Here is a 19086-nt window from a genome sequence, read left to right on the forward strand (position 1 = left end):
TTACTACGTTAGTTACTTAAATAAAATTCAAAAATAAGAAATGAACTCCATACCCAATGACAAGTTTTTAGAAAAGTGTTTGTTGCTTAACAGCTTTAATAAATTAAGTCTTATAAAATACACTCGATTGAAATAAGAACGCATAATTAAATATAATACTTGCTTATTCATTCTTTTCCACTCAGACTCACAATTAAATGAATTCTTTAAATGCGTTTCCCATTTAAATAAATTCCCACATTTAACAAACACTCTTCCCGAGTTCATCATTCCCATAAAAACCGAAGAAAAGAAGTGGAAATAAAGAAAACAAAAATAAAGGGCTCCCACAGAATCTCCGATATCTCCATTGGCGGACAAAACGCATGTTTTGTTTTAATTTTGCACTCGGCGGAAAAGAAATACCAACCGCAAACCGGTTTTTCAGGCGCCCCACAAAAAAGGGCTAAACGTGCGGGTAATCGGCCGACAATGCAGTAACAAATGAAAATAAATAAAAAATACTACAGACCACTGATCAATTGAAATGCAACAAAAAACAGCTGACACGCAAGCAACTGCAACTCGAACGCACTTCGAGCCGCAACTCGAACTTGAAACCAGGTTCGCATGGATCATGGCTAAGATCGAAATGGAGGCAGCATTTCAAAACTTTCAGTTGAGCGCGAGAATTCCACGCGGGCGAACGGGGCGGATGAACGATATCGGTATCGTTTCGGTTTAATTTAGGTGTAGATAAACGCGATAAGAACTCGCTACATTTCGAAATCACCCAAAAAGTAAGACCCCTCGACACTAATCGATAAAGAAACGTTGTTCAACCCAAGTCAAATTACCCAACATTAAACAACACGCAAAATGAACTGAAAACTCATTTCGAAACAGCTGAAAACATTTGTCAGCTGTTGAAACAAATTTTTTTCTGCGGAGAAATGCTAATGACTTTTGTTGTTGCTGCTGCTGCTGAACTTTTCAATTAATTTAATAGCCCGTCGTCGTTGGCATAGATCTTATCGTCATATCATAAAAAAACCAAAAAAATATATAAAAGACAGGCCGAGGAAAACAAAACCGAAAAAGTTCTCAAGAAAGTTTAACGAAATTGAAAGAAAACAAAACAAAACAGCAACTCTCAAACGGTTGTTTTTGTGTCTTGCCTATTTTGGAAGTGAAGTTTTTTGTTTTGTAGGCCGAAAGGTGTGCCCGATTTCAAAGATTGAAGGCATTAATGAACCCCACGACGGGGTTCTCAAATTTTCGGCTACTCTTTTTCCTGATTTTTTTCGCTAAGCTCAGTGGTATTTAAAAATATATACATAAACTCTCTGTGCATATTTGCAAAGTATTTTTCATACTGACATTTGAAACCAGAAATATGTATGCTCCAATCCTAAAGTTGTTGTGCAGCAAGGTTGTTTTTTACCTGTCGTCTGCTATTAATTGAAATTCAATGCGGAAGGGGCGGAGGTACAGGCAGTGAGGAAGGGGGTTTCAAGAGGGGGAAAACCGCTAGGCTATGACAATTATTACAGCTCTCCAAAAGCGGCCAAAGGAACAGGCTGCTCACGGCCTGGCCATCAAAACCCGGAGCCAAGCCAAGTAGTGCAAATTGCTTTGCCAGCATAGAACATAAAAAACGGGAAAGGAAGTTGTGGTTTAAAACTTGATTTTGAAATGCCCTAAAAGGTTTAAAAATTAATTCAAATATTTATGATAAAAAGTATATTTACTTGTTATTATTGTAGCAAGCAACCTGTTTGTCTAGTTTAGTTATATTAACACTAAAATGCCTAAAAAGCTTAAGAGTATTTAAAATATATTTTACTTTTATATTAGTTACCCAGTAAAGTTATGTTTTAATGAACCATAAAATTGTTTAGTTTCAATACACTTTTATTGAGCGGGTACAAGCTCACATTTCTTTATCTGTAAATTTTGGACTAGTGATTCCCTATAAAATTATGAAAATAAATACTCCTTGTTTTTTTCATTATTTAAATAACTTATAAGCTTTATATATATTGTCTACTCTTTTACATAATATAAAACATAAATAATGTATTTATTTATACCATATTATTACTAATAGAGTAATTTTTAGATTTTAAAAACAATTTATTTTTAAATACCTGAGTACTCGTTCTGAAAGAGTATAGGAAAAAACGGAGCAAAATTGCCAGTGGAAAGGCAAGAGTGAGAGGCAGGAAAAGAGGCATCGACCACTTACGCATAACTGTAAGATAGACTGCCAGCAAACAGGATTTTTTGCACGTACTTCCACTGCAGACAAGTGAAAGAATTACTTGCCTCTTTTGCTCCTCTATGTGGTACTATGTACTATAGTGTTTGAGTTTGCCGCGCCCCTTATCAACCGACAAATTAAGTTCAAATTGCTGCTGCTGCTGCTTTGGCTGCCTGGCATGGAAAAGAGCTAAAACTTCAATTTGTGTCAAAATACTCATGCGCAAAAATGGAATTTTTCCATTAGGCCCGAGAGATAGAGACCCCGAATAGAAAAAAAAAAAACCAACAAAACAGACTTAAACTAACATGAAAATAGTGAAAATCATGTGGAGAGACTGGCTAGGCACTGCAAAAAATTTAGTGTTATTTAAAAATATAAATATTTGAAATTAAAATTACTATATTTAGAAATGATGACTGGTAAGAAGTGATATATAGATAAAGGTTAGATAATACCCGTTTTGTAGCCCAAAAATAGATTTTAAACCATTTTTAACAAATTGTTTTCTGTGCATTAGAGTAAAGTAAACTAAAGGCAACCAAAGTTTCAGGCTGCAACTTGTCAAACGTGTTCCCCAACAAAGTCTCGCGGCATTTGGAAATGTGCAGCATTGTGCAGCGGCAAGAAAAACAGCAGCAAAATGCAGCAGCAACAGCAACAGCAGCAGCAACGAAAACAACTCGCATAACTGTGACTTGTATTAATTTTCAAGCTTTTCCAAGCTGCAAACAAAAAGAAAAATTGTAATCCCGCCATCCTATGTCTCAACAGAAAAATGTGTGCGGCGACAAAAGCTTCAATTAGCATTTAAAGCATTGAAGCCCCATCATCGCGATCCCATCGTTAAAAATCCCTTCAGATGGAGGAGGACGTGCTGAATGCCCTGCAGACGCGATGCGCCTATTTATCCGGCGGATTTGATCGCCAGAAGCGCATCATCTTCGTTGTCAACGCGTTCAACGATCTGCAGCTGTGGAATCGCCGCTATCTGCAGGTGACTCTGGACTATCTGAAGCGGTCTCTCAGGTGAGAATCGGGAATTAAGTGGTTTTAGGCATTAGAAACCAAATGAAAAAAAAAGAAAGACAAACCGGCAGTGGAAATGCCGAAGAGTCATTAGCATATGGCCGAAATATGCAAATAGCCCGCAGATGATGAAGGTTTTTGTTATTTTTGTTTGTCGTCTCTTAATGCATTACTTTTCATTAGACACGGGTTTTTTTCTGGGAGGGGTCTGAAAAGCAGGTCTTCGAAAGGGGGAAGTAGGCCTCAGCAAAGCTGGTTATTTATATGCAAAGTGTCAGAGTTTTCAAGCTAAATTAATGCTTAAAATTCTTAAATGGCGATAATTTCCGTCAAATGTGAAAAAGTAATAACGTCTTAAATAATTGTAAAAAACAAATAAGTATTCAAAGTTTAGAAAGATCTAAACTTTCCTTAAAAGTTTTTAAAACGTTACTTTAGACAGCTTAGAAAAATGTACTCACTTTTAGAAAGCACAATCTGAAAGAAAATGAAAAAAGAAAATGTTAGTAAAAGTATGAAATAGTAATAGTAAAAAAATGAAATAGAGAAAATCTAACTAATTTAACACCAGCTGTAAAAATAAATGTTAATAAGTTTGCATAAGGTATATCGTCTTTCCAGTAACAAAAAAACACTCTAAAATTAATTTATGAAAATGATATACCCCTCATACCCTATTTAAAGGTCGAACAACAGCCTATAGACTTTTCAGCCTCACCCTTCTCTTGTTATTTCCCTGATTTGTTTATTGGCACACCAGGCAAATTGTTTAATTTTACGAGGTAGCCATCAAAAGCACACTATTAAAGACAGAGAAAAGGCCACATAAATTATGGATATATTCATTGTAATCAATCAACTGGCAATGGGTCACAAAGGTTCCCCCGCAGAAAAAGATTGGTTAATTAAAGCCAAATCGTAAATGGCAGGCTAATGAAGCATTTAAATCGCTTTCCTCCAATTCCAACCGATTAACCATCTGGGTATTAATCTCTTTCAGCGCTTCGGTGTTGCAGAATGGAGTGAGTGTGGTGGTCAATGCCCAGGAGAGTAGTTCGCGGATCTCGCGCCAGCAGGTGCGCCAAATATACGCCCTCTTTGGAGGCGACATCAATGTGGATCTGTATCTAGTCAGGGCGGAGGGCTTCTGGGAGAAGCATGTGGAGCCGTGCACCAAGTCCCAGGTCAAGGGAGAGGTAAGCTAGTGACCCACATTTGAATATAATAACAGGTGCACCTTGAGAAATAAGAAATTGCAGCTAAAATATTCTTAATATAAAATTATAAGTTAATATTCCATACAAAATTAATTTAAACCTGTACCTTTTATAAAACTATTCTTTTATCATAAAAAATCGTATTAATATTCCATACAACATTTATTTAAACTTGTACCTATAATAAAACAATTGCTAACTTGGTTTTTAAAGAATGATTTATCTATATTTGGTCAAATATTATATTACATTTTTTTGAATTATTAAATAAACTACACACAACTATAGAGATTATTTGAATCATAAGCAATTTGTTTTCTTTCTTGTGACTGAATAGTTTTTGATTTTTATGTAGTGTAACAAACGTTAATAAATTATATAATATATATATATTTATTTAGCCATATTTTTATTTTGTAAATCAGGCTTCAAATGTAAGTTTAGGCATAGAAACTAAAGATTTTTCGCTGTGTATTTTGTAATTAGCCTCTGGTGCTGTCCAAGGCGAGACTGGGCAAGTTCATAGAGCCGCAGAACCTGCCCGAGGAACTGGGCGGCACCTTGCAGTTCAACTACGATCTGTGGCTGCAGCAGCGCAAGGTAAGTGCCCCAATTTCGGAGCGCCATTCGAACGGCACATAATGACTATGTGTATATATGTATATGTTTATATTTTCGCAGTCCATCGACGAGTTTACCAAGTCGCATGTGCGGACTTTGGCATCGATGGAAAAGCTGTTGGCTCTTCTTCGCGGGCACAAATCTCTGCGGCCAGCGGAAGCGGATGTGGAGCTGAAGAAGTGCGCCCAGCTGCATGCCGGTGTCCAAAATGACATAGAATCAGCGATAGATATGGGTGAGCAGAGTTCGTGGCTCAAGTCTTTTGTTTTTTTTTCCTTGTTTTTTTTTGTGTTTTTGTTTTTGTTTTTGTGTGCCTACCCCCCCAAGCAATTAACATAATTCGTTTTGCCCTCGAAGCAAACGAGTTGGGAAAAAGACAGAGACAGGCAGACAGACAGAAAGAGACGGGGAGAAAGACACACATGTGACAAGTAAATCATTGAATTTTGTGTGTGTTTTCAATTAGAAATGCGCCACGTTTGGCAAACTTGTTTTTTCGCGCCGTTTGTTTGTCGTTTTTATTGTGGGTTGATTTTAACGGCACTGAATAACATTGAGCTTAGAGGCCTACAGAAGGTCTTTCATATAAAAATTAAGTTATTTATACGATAATTTAGAAATCTACAGGCTTTTGGAGGTACGATATTGAATAGGTATTGTTCTGGGCATGATTGATAACTGAAAATTGTTCGCGAAATTAGAAAGATTGATTGATTAACAGGAAAGCCAAACATTTTTTGAATTTAAACAAAATTATAGGTATTCAATCAGCAGTATTCAATACATATTATAAAATCACAATAATATGAATGCTGATTCGGTATATCAACGTAAGTGGCTTGTATAAAAACTGTTATCAAATCAAGTTTTTAGGAACTCAGGTCCCCCATCCTTCTTGAATACTTTTCTGGCTTCATTAAGTTATTTTTGAGAAACATTTGCGGTTAAGATCATCTTTCTGTGAGCAAGCCGTGCTCACCAGTGTTCGCACTTATTTTGAACAGCGACTTCAAATTCGACCGAATTCTCATTTGAGTGCGTGGGTTTGGCAAAGCGACAAGCACAGCAACAACGACAAACGTGACCTTTCACTTAAAGCCACAAAAGTCGGTGATGCGCATCGAAATTGTGGCACATGCCACAGTCCACAAAGCCAGACTCAGATTTAAAGCCACTCCGGGAATGAGGTTTCACTTTTGTGCTATAGATGTGTGCATAGCCATAGATCCGATCCCCCCGCAATAAAAGCCCTAAGGTGCACAGAAAAAAATAACCATTAATTATATTTTTTTTAATTGTTCAAAACCATTTAAATTTGTGAAAGCCGAAGAATTTTTTTTATACATTAAACCGCTTTTAATAGCTTATGTTTATAGAAGGTAAACATACATACATAGTTCGAACTAATTGAAAGAGATTTTATAAACGTTTAAACAAAAAAAAAATTTACTTTCACAATAAATGCATTTTGTTTTATTATAAAAACGATCAAAGTACTGAATGGAAATAAGAAAATCATTGGCTCTTTTAGTATTATGATTAACGATTATTTTAAAATGTGGTATAAGAACCTTTTAAATTTGTGAAAACCTCATTATTTATTTTTTTATTGTACCGCTAATAAAAGGTTACATCGAAAGAAAGTATACATTTTAAAATAATGGAATTAGAGTTGTTATAAGAACTTTTTTGAATTTTTTTATACTAACATTCTTTTTTTTCCTAAAAGTTTTTATATTAGCCAACAAATCGATTATTTTTGTTCAGACTATTTCGAAATGGAGAAATCTGGTTTGTATTTTAAACAAATGTTATATAATGAAAATTTCCATAATTCTATTCATTTTCTCAGTGTACTTTGCTCATCCCCTTTCCTTTTTTTCTCTTCTCTACTCTTTTGCATGTTGTGCATTGTGCATTGTGCAGGTAACGCGATCTTGGCCCGTTTCAACGAGGTCTACGAGCCGCATTCAGCGCCGCCACAAGCGGTCGCACCTGCCTCGGAATGCCCCGTTAACGCCCCCCGCCGCCGCCACCACCGCCCATCCCTGCTGCCCACTCCGCCCCTGGAATCCCCCCGCCAAAGCCCCTTTTGCCGCCCGATCTCGTTTGTGAGCGTGCCCGCATCGAGCTGCGATTGAATGAGATCGAGAAGAAACAGACGGCCATTCGAACAGCCTGGCTGGAATTGCTGCGATCTTTGAGGGAGGCACGTGAACTCTGCACTTTGGAGGAGGGAGTGTCGTTCGTCACCAATTGGATCCTGCAGCAGGCGGAGGATTTGCTAAGTCGTCAGAGGAGCGTTGCCGGTGATGTTCGTGGTTGTGAGATCCTGCGATCCGCTCACGATCAATTGGAACTGGAGTGCCGCGAAACCTACGGTTGCTATGCGGAATTGCTTTACAAAATCGAAAGATTCGCAGGCGAACGGCAGGCATCTGCCAAGGACATCAATCTGTGTCAGGATCTCCTTTCGCAGCGGGATTTCATGCAGTTTGTATGTCGCTCCTTTGCAAAGAGATTGGAACGACGACGGAATGTCCTGATGACCGCCTTGCGATTCCATCGTCTCCTTGAGCAATTCGAGGAGCTACTGGCCACTGGTAATCATGTGGTGGAGGTGGACAGTCGATCGCTGGATTGGCCCGAAGCAGAGCAGCTACTCATGCAGCTCAAAAACAACCAGCAAATGTTGAGTGAGTTTTAATATACCTATTTATATCTATAAATATACATCTTTTTGTACTATTTCAAACAAAAAACTCAATTAAAAATAGATTGATATGTTACGTTAAAGTCACGCTTTCAAAATTTTTGTGGAAAATTTTTGTACTTGCACAATACTAATAAATACTTGTTAACTATAACCATCGAACCCTGACAAAAATATGTGAAAATTGCTATGGTAATCATCATAAGTATGACAAAAACAGAAAACAAAACATCATAAAATCCGTACAATGATATCAGTCACGCTTCCAAACTTCAATGAAAAATAGAAATCCAAATGAAAATATAGAAAGATCTTTAGTCTTGACTTATTCAATATTACAGACTTGCAGCCTCCAACCGATCTCTAAGTTTGCTATACCCAACTATCTTTTAACTTGATTTTTTGGATTATCTTTTATCTAAACACTCATATATATTTTGAAAAACAAAGATCTGTTCCAACTCGAACTGTAAACACGAAGACCGATGCAACCGATCTCTAAACTAGTGACATCCAACATGCAACCGATCTTTAGACCTGCTATATCCAGCATGCAATAGGTCTCTAAGCACATATCTAAGCATAAGCAGTTTAAATATAAAAACCTATATTTAAATATATAAATTTAAAAACAAAGATCTGTTCCAACTCGAACTGTAAACACGAACAGTTCCAACTTCCAACCGATCTCTAAATTTGTTACATCCAACATGCAACCGATCTTTAGACTTGCTCTTTTCATCAAACATTCATAGTTCAAATTCAAATACCAATATTAAAATACATAAATTTAACAACAAAGATCTGTTCCAACTAGAACCATAAACCTTCAACCGATCTCTAAGCTTGCTACATCCAACATGCAACCGATCTCTAAACATGCTATATCCAACACGCAACCCATACCTAGACCTACTATATCCAACATGCAACCGATCTCTAAGCACATATCTCAACATTCACAGGCCACGTCGAGCGCGAACTTGTGCGTGAAGGTGAAAAGCTGAGCGACATGCTGGCGATGCCGGTGAAAGACGCTCTGGGCCGTGACCTCCAGCTGGACTACAGCGCGGAGATTGGCCAGCTGCGGCGGCAGATCGACGAGAGTCGGCGGCGACGTCAGGTGTGCGGACAGCGGCTGGCGCTGCAGCGGCTCACCTTGGAGCAGGTGACCCACATCCACGCCTACGAGGAGGACGCGCGGAGGGCACGCGACTGGCTGCAGGAACTGTATGCCGTCTTGCTGCAGTGCCACTCCCATGTCGGCTGCAACATCCACGAGATCCAGCTGCAGAAGGACGAGCTGCAGGGGTTCGAGGAAACCGGACGAGTGAGTTTTCGCCTCTTATTTTTTGGCGTCTTTGTTTTGTTATGTCTTTTTGGGGGGGAAATGAGATGACTGCGATCGAAAGACAGAGAAAGGGAGAGCCACTTTGGCTAACGGCAGAGTGACCGTTAAAATACATATGCTTGGCGAATTTACTGGCGGAAAATCAAGGCCTTATTGCATTAATACAAGGTTGCTTTTCTAGTTCTTCGACTGGATCGAAACCGTGAAAAAGTTTATTTTAAAAACTACTAATTAATTTAAATTAAAAATACAATAAATAAAATCCGTTGAATTTCTAGTTTTTATATTTACAAGTAGCTTGTAAATTGTTATAGAACGACCTTTTTTTATTTTATTCGAAATTTAAATCATCAGAAGCACAAGTATACGAATAAAAAACGAAAAGATTTATAATTGCGGAAAATGGTGGAAACATCTATTTTCCATTCACTTTTGACGGTGATTTTTATATTTATGTACGGATTATGTTCTGTCTCTGATTTAAACATTTAGAATTATTGCCAAACTATTGAACTGTTTTCATAATTACAATTCTATATCGTGCAATTACCACTGTATACTTTTCTATTATATGACAATTCTTAAAACTAATTACCATATTCCCTTTGCTTTAGAGTATCTACCATTATGGCTGCCAGTTGCTGGAGGCTTCCCAAACGCTGAAACTCTGCTGCAAATTGGATACCTCGGGATCGAGGCCAGAGGTCAATGCCAGTCAGAGTGTGATCAGTGATGAACTGCAGTACACGTGGCACAGTCTGCAGTCCGTTGCCCAAGAGCAGATGACCAGACTGCGCGTCTCCGCTGTATTTCATCGCAGTGTGGAGGCCTATTACCGCCAATTGAGGGAACTACGACCTCTACTGACCCAGGAGCTGTCCGCACAAATGCAGCAGCAACAAAGACAGCAGCACAATCGCAGTAGCAGTGGAATCAGCAGCGATGCAGGGGGAGAAATGGATTCGGAGTTATCTCCACTGGGAGAAATGCCACCACGGTTGCAAAGACATCTGGTGGCCAGGGAACAACTTCTCGTCGAGGTGGGAAGAATGGTCAGATTGGGAAGACTGCTGAAGAAGCGTCTTAAAGAGCCCTTCGTCTTGGACGCTTTAACAGGAAAAAGGTGAGTTTAAGTAAATTATAATTTTAATCCAACTGCAGTTGCGTGAGTGCTTGGACTTCAACCTTATATCGGCGGCTACTTCATTATGCTCAACGCATAAAACTCGGGAAAAAAAAACAGCAGACAAATGTTCTGCATATCAACTAAAACATGAGGAAGATTTTCACTCAAATCACACGAGTTCGCGGCAAATTAACTGAGAAATAGAAAAAAAAGCACAACCAAAAGAGCAAGGAACTAACAAGTTGCTAGAAATAAAATTAAACGAAATGATAAATGGGAACTGAGAAATTATAAAAGCAAACACAACTTGTCAATACGCTATCAAAATAATAAAAAAAACAGGAGAAAAGTTTAAAAATTTATGATTAAATGAGATAAGTTCATTTATTGTTTATCTACAACACAATGATCTCGTTTTAAAGGTTTGAAAACCCTTTTTTTGTCTTTTAAAAATAGCCTAAAATATTCAGCTTTCATGATTTAAATGCCATGTCTTCATTATAAACACGTGTAAAAAAACCACGTAATGTCTCAATAAAATTGAACATGATTAACACAAGAATTATAGATAAAACAAACTATAAAACCAAACCCCATAATACTTTCCAAGTAACCGCAAGCTAGACAACGAAAAATAATTTTTGACAGAATGAAACAAATGCCAAGCGGCGGCATCGACGCACTCAAAAAGTTCCACCACCCAAAATTCGAAAAAAAAGAGAACAAAAAATATTTAAATAACATAAAAGAACTATAGAAGCTATATAGTCGGCGTCCAAATCCAAGCAGTCTATTTCAGTGCGTGGTCCAGTGTGGTTCGTCGTTCGGTCCCCTTTCGATTTGGTTTCTCGGTTCGGAGCGGGAGATTTCAAGACAACTGTCAGGTTGTCAAATTAATGGAACACTCAAAACGAATACGCTATATATATAAATAAATAGTAGATACCAGATAAAGAGTGAATTTCCTGGAGAAAATACAAATACGCAAAGACAAGTGGGTCAAAGTGATAGGAAGGTGTTTTAAATATAGAAGTGTCGTCTTCACTCTCGTTTTCGCTCAGTGCTAAGCTAATCCCGACAAAGTGAATAATTGAATCTACAATTATCAGAGAGAGACATAGCTCCCTTCGACTGGCCACTAGCCAAAAGCGTGTTATAGCGTCTTACGTCAAACTAATTGTTCCCCAAAAAAAGAGGCGCCAACTCGAAAAAGCTCGAAAATGTTTGCCAGATTTCGTAATTTGTTTGCCAAATCAAAGGGAGATGAGGTGGAGGAGGAGGAGGTGACCATCACCGCCAGGCCGAAAGTGCCCAGCATTGTGGTGGATGAGCCACCCAACGAAGTCATAGAGGTCGTAGAGCAGCAAAATGAAACTAAATCCCCAAATGAATCACAAACTGAGGCTCCTTTGGCCAGCGAAGAGGAGATTCCTCATGAGATTCTAAGTGATTCCTCTAGCGATCTCAGTCGACTTTTGGAGGCCATTAACGAGGCCAGTAAACTGCCGGAGCAGATTCAAGCTGATGATGAGCATTACGAGGATGATGACGATGATGATGAGACGGCCAGCACTTCGAGTGTCAAGACCAAAATAGCCAAGGCCTCTATAGAAAGGGATATTATCTTGGAGGAAACTGAGGAAGAGGAGGACGATGAGGTGGATTCTGGACCTGCGCTTCAAAGTCTGGAAAAGATCAAGGCTCTCATTCGAAATGATAGTGAAACGTATCCGCAAAGCGATTACACCGACAATGAAACCCCTTCGCACTCACGCACTGCATCTGTGGATTCCGGAGCACCCGATAATCCGCGTCTTTCTGGTGATTTTAGTGTTGTGGCCGATGAGCTACCGCTGGACTGCAGTCCAAGTCCACTCCATGATAGTGGAAGAACGAGCAGTGCTGGCAGTGAGGCACCCGGCGAATCCCAATCCCAATCCCAATCCCAGCCAGCCACTGTGCAGGTTGTGCCCACGGGCGGCAACGAACTGGCCTGCGCCGCCATTTCGCACAAACTGGGCGCCATTGCCGAGGTGGCCGAATCCCTGGACGCAGTCATCCGCGATGTCCAGCAGCAGGAGGGGGCGGCCAGCAATGGAATCAGCAGTGCCAGCGGAGGACATGGCATCAAGAAACTGGGAAGCATTGAGGTAATTACTATATAACACATATTGCTAATATCTAATTTCCGAAATTAATTAATTTATTCAAGTATTCATCAAAAGATATGAATACTTAAACATAAAGCTTACAAAAAAAAGAAAATTTTATATTATTAAAAATAATAGTACAATATTTTTATTTTGTAGACATTTCGAGATAAAGAAGTTTAAATAAGATAAGTTCAATTACATGTGTTTGTTATTAATACTGATCAAATATTCAAAATAATACTTTTAATACTAGTGTTTTTCAACAGTTTTAAAATTGTAATATTAAAGGCCTATATGAGTTTGTGATCAAATATTTAAAGCCAAAAAATATATATACTTGAAATCATTTTATTATTATAATACGTACTATATTATCCTTTGAAAAGAAGAGACTTTAAAGATTATTATTTACTAATATCTTTTTATCCAGGACTGGCACTCCCGCTCCACCGAGGACGAATCCTTCGCCACCGCCTCCGAGGGCAACTTCACGCCCAACTCGCACTCCTCCTCCTTCCAAACGGCCTCTGGACGCACTAGCTCCTACATTGGCTCGGCCAAGAACTCCTTTGACGAGGCGGATGACTCTACTTTGAGCACCTTCGAGATTCCCGAACTGCCACCCTCACCGGTCAACATGTCCTTCGATAGCTCCGAAATGAGTTACTTCTCTGCTCGCCAGCAGAGGATGAAAAGTGAGGATCAGGATAGTGTAGTGGGCGTGGCAGAGTTGCACAGTCAGAGTGTGACGCCCACTCCGGATGAGGAGCAACAGCACTTACTGCTGCCACTGCCATTGCCACAGGCCATCGAATCGGATAGTGAGGTGGAGGGATTCAGTTTGGCCACCGGAATAACGACGGAATCCGCACCAAGGATTTCGAATGCCCACACGCCGGAGGTGAGCTACCGATCCGCTGATAATACCGCTCCGGCTTCAACTAACCCCAACGAAACGAAACCGCCGACGTCCTGGCGACGTAGTAAATACTACGAGAATATAACAAAACAAACGATCAAGGGATTTCTCTAAAAATTAAATCAACCTGAAAAACAAATGAACAAAACGATTTCCCGCCCAATTAACCTGCGCCATTTGCTTCACTGCCGATGCTCGACATTCTTGCCATTAATTAGTTGGCATTTTACTTTTGATGTTTTCTACAAAATCATATTTTAGCAAGAAGTTCTTTACATGTTTTGTTTTGTTTTGCTACTTTAATTTGCATGATTGCTTACTGTTTTTCAACCAAATTTATTATTTCTGTTGAACTTAATTGCTTGCGAAAAACTGTTTTAAATATTTTATGCCCAAAATATTTAATATTTCTTTACAACTAGTTCTTAACTTATTTATTTTGTTAGATACAAATTTATTTTAAGGCTTGCCAAATTAGAGAATTCCAAAATGCATAAGAAACTTATATAAAATTTAAATAATATTTAGAATAAGAAATTAAATTCAACCAGAGCCAGTCGAAATTTTTGCCATTAATTGTATGTTTAATATTTATTAATAACTATTTCTCCCAACACAGTCACAAAATATAGTGCAATTATTATTGGAAAATGTTTTACCCGAAAAATAAAGCTTATCATTTAAATATTTGTGAATAACTATTGAAATTTTCAGCTTTGTGATTAAATTTGAAGTTTTGGATGCAAGTAAGTAAAGAGAGTAAAATACTTTTTACAAAATACATGAAAAATATTGCATAACCTTAGGCTGTTTTTGGTAAAAAAAAAGTCATGACCATCATCTGCACTTAACCCTTGAGTGCTCTTTTTGACTTTTTCCACCCTAAATAATTTTTTAAAATGTTTCTCTGTGGGTGGCCCTTTCCCTGAGCATTTAACAAGTGGTCCTCAAGTGATTTCAATTATCTGAAATGTGAACCGTCAGTGGGCGAAGAGGGGCGGCAATGGGGTTAAGAGGGGCTGGTTTTTTTGTGAGAGCTCCCTCAAGTGGCTCATTAATCTCAATTAAAAACATATAAATAAAACGTTCCGAGTGTGCTGAGTGACTGAAAAGAATTTATGCTTAACAAGCTGATCATCCAAAAGGCGTAGAGAAAATTTGAAATGAGATTCTTTTCATGCAATTCGAACAGATTTCGTGACGTGATGGCGCTGAAAGAATAATTTGATAAGTATGAAGCGTTGATAGCAAAAAAAAAAAAGAGAAAATTGGGCATTGATTGCTGAGTCTGCTGTTGCATGCAATACGCAATGGAAATTGCACGAAACAAAAATTCAGACCCAAAGTCAAGCTTCGAGACACGCATTTCGGGTGGAAAATACTTCATAAAACGAAGAGTAGGGTACCTCGGGAAGTGGGGGATTTAAATGCGGGCGGTCAGTTTGCCTTTTATTAAGACACGATATCGTCTGGTTTCTTTTGCTTTTCTGGTGTTGTTATTTTGATCTTCCTCTCTTCACACTGTTATTAAAGTACCAAAGCTGCACTTGAACATATTGTGATTTAGCTACCCTATGCTAAATGGGGTTTACCAGCCAGAAATTCCATTATTAAAATCCTTTATACAAACTATTATGGAACAAAACAAATATTGTGAATATATACTTTAACATAATAATATAAACAATTAAATAATAAAAACAAAAAGTTTATTTACATCCAATTAAATATATCATTTATATTTTTAATTGAGAAAAGACTCAGAATTTTATTATTCAACACTTTTTTTATTATTATGCATTAAAAACAAATGCAATTTGTTATTCAATAATTAAAATAGGAAGTAAAAATTAATTTATAAAGCGAAAGAAAACGCAATTATTTATTTACTACCAATTAATATAAGGTATAAATTCTTCGTTTCATTATTCCCTAAGAGAGCCCTTTATATCGCCCCATACCTTTCGTTGGTATTGTAATTGCTGAAAAGCCGGGCGCAGGGCATTAAAAATTGAAATCATGAATTAACAACGACGGGAATGCCAAGAGCACTTGTTTATTTATGTCGTCGCCCCCCGAAGACCCCTCATACTCCCTCTCTGTCACACACTCCTCTCTCTTTTCAAAATCCAAGCCGGCTTTTTGCTAAAACGGAGCTTAGCGAGAGTGAAGAGATCAGAAGAGAAAACTTAAATTTCATTCATATAGAGCGAATCGGTTAAAACTCATGTGCTCCACGCTCTTCTCTTTTTTGATCTGCTGCTGGCCGTAGAATCTGCTCAATTCTTGGGTCTCTGGTCTTCAGTCATCGGATCTTTGGTCAGTCTTGTTCGAAGTTCGCGGCGTTCGGTTGTGCTTGGTTGTTTGGAAAGCGGCGCGCGCGTTTTTAATTCCACTTCTCCTCCATTCGAATAATGTGCGAATAAAAACACATCTATGTAAATTAAGTCAGGCAAAAAAAAAAAAGAGGAAGAAAACAATAAATTTGGCACTTCAAAAAAGTATAGAAAGAAAGGAAAATGAATCAGCCATAATTTAGCTAGAACATTTTTGGCATTCAAAAATGCTTGGCGCTAGTTTTTTTGTGTTCACTCGTCTAAAGATGAAATCAACAAAGTGTGCTAAATTTATTGTTGTTGTCAAATATTCAATTTTGTGACGACCCTCACCGCACAGAATACAAACAAAATGTTTAACAAATAGAAATTGACACAAAATGTTAGCATAGAAAAATACTTTTTATAAAAATATTCGATGAGTGATTGATGTATTGAAAAGCGTTTTTGCTTGAGTCGTGTGCAGTTTTCTTTGCTTTTTCAATACACTATTATAGTCCACGCCCCAAAAAATTTCAATCAACAATTTTCCTTTTTGTTTTTTTTTTTGTTGTTTGTTTTTTGGACAACAACATATGGATGGCTAGCATTTCCTCAATTGTGCTACTGTAAACTTTTATAAAAGGGAACTTGTTCTTCCCAATTTTTTGTGCGCTGTTTTATTTTTAGCCAGCGCAAAGCAAAGTACAATTAAAATAGTTTACATTACGCCAGCGACGGCGGCGGCGACTATTAAAAATTGAGAGAAATACCAAAAATTACCTAATTGAGGCAGCTGGCTGCACACCAGCACACACGGCGTATGCGTAATGTATTCAAAAATATCAAACAAAAATCCATGAAAGATGACTGACGACTCCTGCCAATGCAATTGGCACATGTTACAGTTTCTGATGCATTAAATTTTGTCTGTTAAGCTATAAGCTATAAGCTATAGCATATATAACAGTAGTATCTGTATTCTGCAGTATCTGGGCTAAAACAACAGTTTGGCTTCGTGGCAGAAATCGCCGCAAAAATTACTCAATAGTTTGTTGTTTTAAAAATAAACGCGAATCGAGCATTGTCTTTGAGTTTTTGGGATAGGGAGAGGGAGAGAGAAAGAAAGAGAGAGAGGAATAATAAGGGGGTTCAGCAACGAGACTAGCACACGCATCAAACGCAATTTTCTCAGGCTCAATATGCAAAAAAAGTACTTACGATTCTCTCGCCGTATATATGTATATATATATAGACACTGCACAATAATAAACAGACAGTGAGAACGCGAGTATGAAGTCATAGTCATCGAGGCAGGCAAAAAAGAAGAATTCTCCGTTTCGAAAATCAACCGATTCGCAGCGGATCTCAGACGATCGCCGGCATTGATAGCGTTCGCAACGAATCCGAATCGAATCCCCTGCCTAGTTATAGCCAATAAATTTAAATCCGACTCCGCGAGTGACTCAATTTTATAATACTACTAATACTTTCAAAACAGAGTTCAAAATGCAAAGCACGCGAAATAAGCAGGGGAAATAAGCCAAAATACGAGAAAAACTAAACGACAGAGATTGTAAAACGCCCACGCAAAACACACACACACAAAACTGCAATCTTCAAAAGTTAGCAAAAGAAAAAGAGTGGAAGAAAGCCAACCATGGAACGCCGCCAAGCCCTAGACTCATCGATGTCTTCACTCTTCTCGGTCGCCTCCTCCTCGAACAATCCCAATCCCAATCCCCGCCAGCCGCAGAATGTCCACCAACTGCAGACGCAGCAATCTCAGCAGTCGTCCCAGCTAGACGCCTTCAATTATTCAGCAACAATGTCATCATCGTCGCCGACTCCAAGTCAGGCCATGTCCACAGCCATGTCCACGGGAATGGGAACGGGATTGGGCACCACCCACACCACACCACCGCCGACAACCACCTCCAATTCGCTCGGCCTTAGAGCCACCACCATCGGCACCGTGGTCGTCCGTTGCGGACCCATCCAGCTGGTGATAGCGCTGCTACAAGTGAGTTGTTGTTCCCCTTGTACTCTACAAAGAAATAAAACTTCAAAAAACGAAACCAAACAAAACACCAAAACATAGCAACAGCAACGGCAAAACAAGAAAAAAAAAGGCCAAGAAATGGGAGACAAACATGAAGAAACATTTATCTAGATACGGAAGAAGTGTTCGGAGAAAGCTCTTGAAGTGCGCGCAAATTTATGCGGAAAGCGATATGCGATATGGGAGGACGAGGAAAGAGATTTGGGACATAGCATTGGCAGATCTTGAATAAATCATAAAGCCCAGAAAACTAGGAATCACTTTGTTAGATGGTAGTTTGAAAAATAGTTTAGGAAGACTTCTAAACTAAATTAAATTAAATTATGTAAAATGGTCTTAGCCTTTTACAACACTTTCAAAATATTTTATAATTCAAATATTCTTAATAATATCACTTAAACTATTGAAAAGTTTGGGAGAAGGTAATGGTAATTGGCCCAACTTATAGAAAAATTAATTCGAAAGAAATTACAAAAAAATAAGAAAATATTTACAAAAAAATTTTAATAAGCGGATAAAGAAGTTAATAGCAAACAAGCAAAATATTCACAATGAGTTATATTTCTGGGATAGCACTTAGCTAAAGAAACGCTTTGATTATTGAGAATGACACTATAAAAGCAGTTGAATGATATTATAGTTTAGATCAAGCTATTAATCTCTAGACATATTAAACCTGTCAAAATGACCTTTTCTAAAATACAAATGAGATACATGAGATAATCATTTCAATGACAATATAATCTTCTATGTAAAAAATAGTGATGCAATGTCTTAATGGAGGTTTCGATGAAGCTTCAAACAAATATATGGGGTTTTTCTACCTTTGCAATGTTGTGTAATAAATATGTCATTAAAAATATACTTAACAACTTCGTTAGCTTAATGGGAAATATAATATTAGCTTCTTATCAAAATATCTAACAAACATTTGACTTATTAACAACAAGTTAGATCATTTTGCAGCCCCTAACCAAGCCCTTATAAATTAAAGAATTTCAATTCCCACCTTATTTCCAACACTAATTGATAAATTCCTATAATTATCCATTAGCCATTAACTCCATCAAATTATGTGGCCGAGAGCCACCCATCGAGCTCAAAGACAACTATGTGACTTTAACAGTGAAAAATTCATGGGCTTCTTATGCCCAAAACTGGTTTACAATTTTCGATTGTTTAAACCGGCTTCCAGCAATTTCCGCGCCAATTAGCACTCGAACAACGAAAGCAAAAGTTGTTGATAGCGGGTTATAAATATTTGAAAAGCAGCAGCAGAAAAACAAACGCCACAAAAAGGTTCAAGGTTGTCTGACATCAGAGCGAAAAAAAAGATAC

The 19086-nt window shown here is 38.0% G+C and overlaps 2 protein-coding genes across 5 annotated transcripts in view; both read left to right on the plus strand.

The window, feature by feature from the left end:
- Positions 1 to 670: 670 nt before the first annotated feature.
- LOC108145642 lies at positions 671 to 14042 on the plus strand. The gene is given in 11 exon segments (XM_017271179.2): positions 671 to 779; positions 3017 to 3271; positions 4272 to 4467; positions 4975 to 5088; positions 5170 to 5344; positions 7036 to 7127; positions 7130 to 7805; positions 8788 to 9152; positions 9788 to 10296; positions 11531 to 12449; positions 12883 to 14042. Coding segments are annotated over 10 exon segments (3816 nt in total). The 5' UTR covers positions 671 to 779; positions 3017 to 3104; the 3' UTR covers positions 13486 to 14042.
- Positions 14043 to 15682: 1640 nt separating this feature from the next.
- The window catches only part of LOC121467099 (muscle M-line assembly protein unc-89), a 35065-nt gene continuing 31661 nt past the window's right edge, over positions 15683 to 19086 (plus strand). For all 4 annotated transcript variants that reach the window (XM_041708197.1, XM_041708198.1, XM_041708195.1 and 1 more), the window contains exons 1-2: positions 15683 to 15787; positions 17188 to 17709. In XM_041708197.1, coding sequence (XP_041564131.1) covers positions 17347 to 17709 — 363 coding nt within the window. In that variant the 5' untranslated portion in view covers positions 15683 to 15787; positions 17188 to 17346. The remainder of the gene's footprint in view (positions 15788 to 17187; positions 17710 to 19086) is intronic.

Source organism: Drosophila elegans, unplaced genomic scaffold (assembly GCF_018152505.1).
Source record: "Drosophila elegans isolate 14027-0461.03 unplaced genomic scaffold, ASM1815250v1 contig_208, whole genome shotgun sequence".
NCBI lineage: Eukaryota > Metazoa > Arthropoda > Insecta > Diptera > Drosophilidae > Drosophila > Drosophila elegans.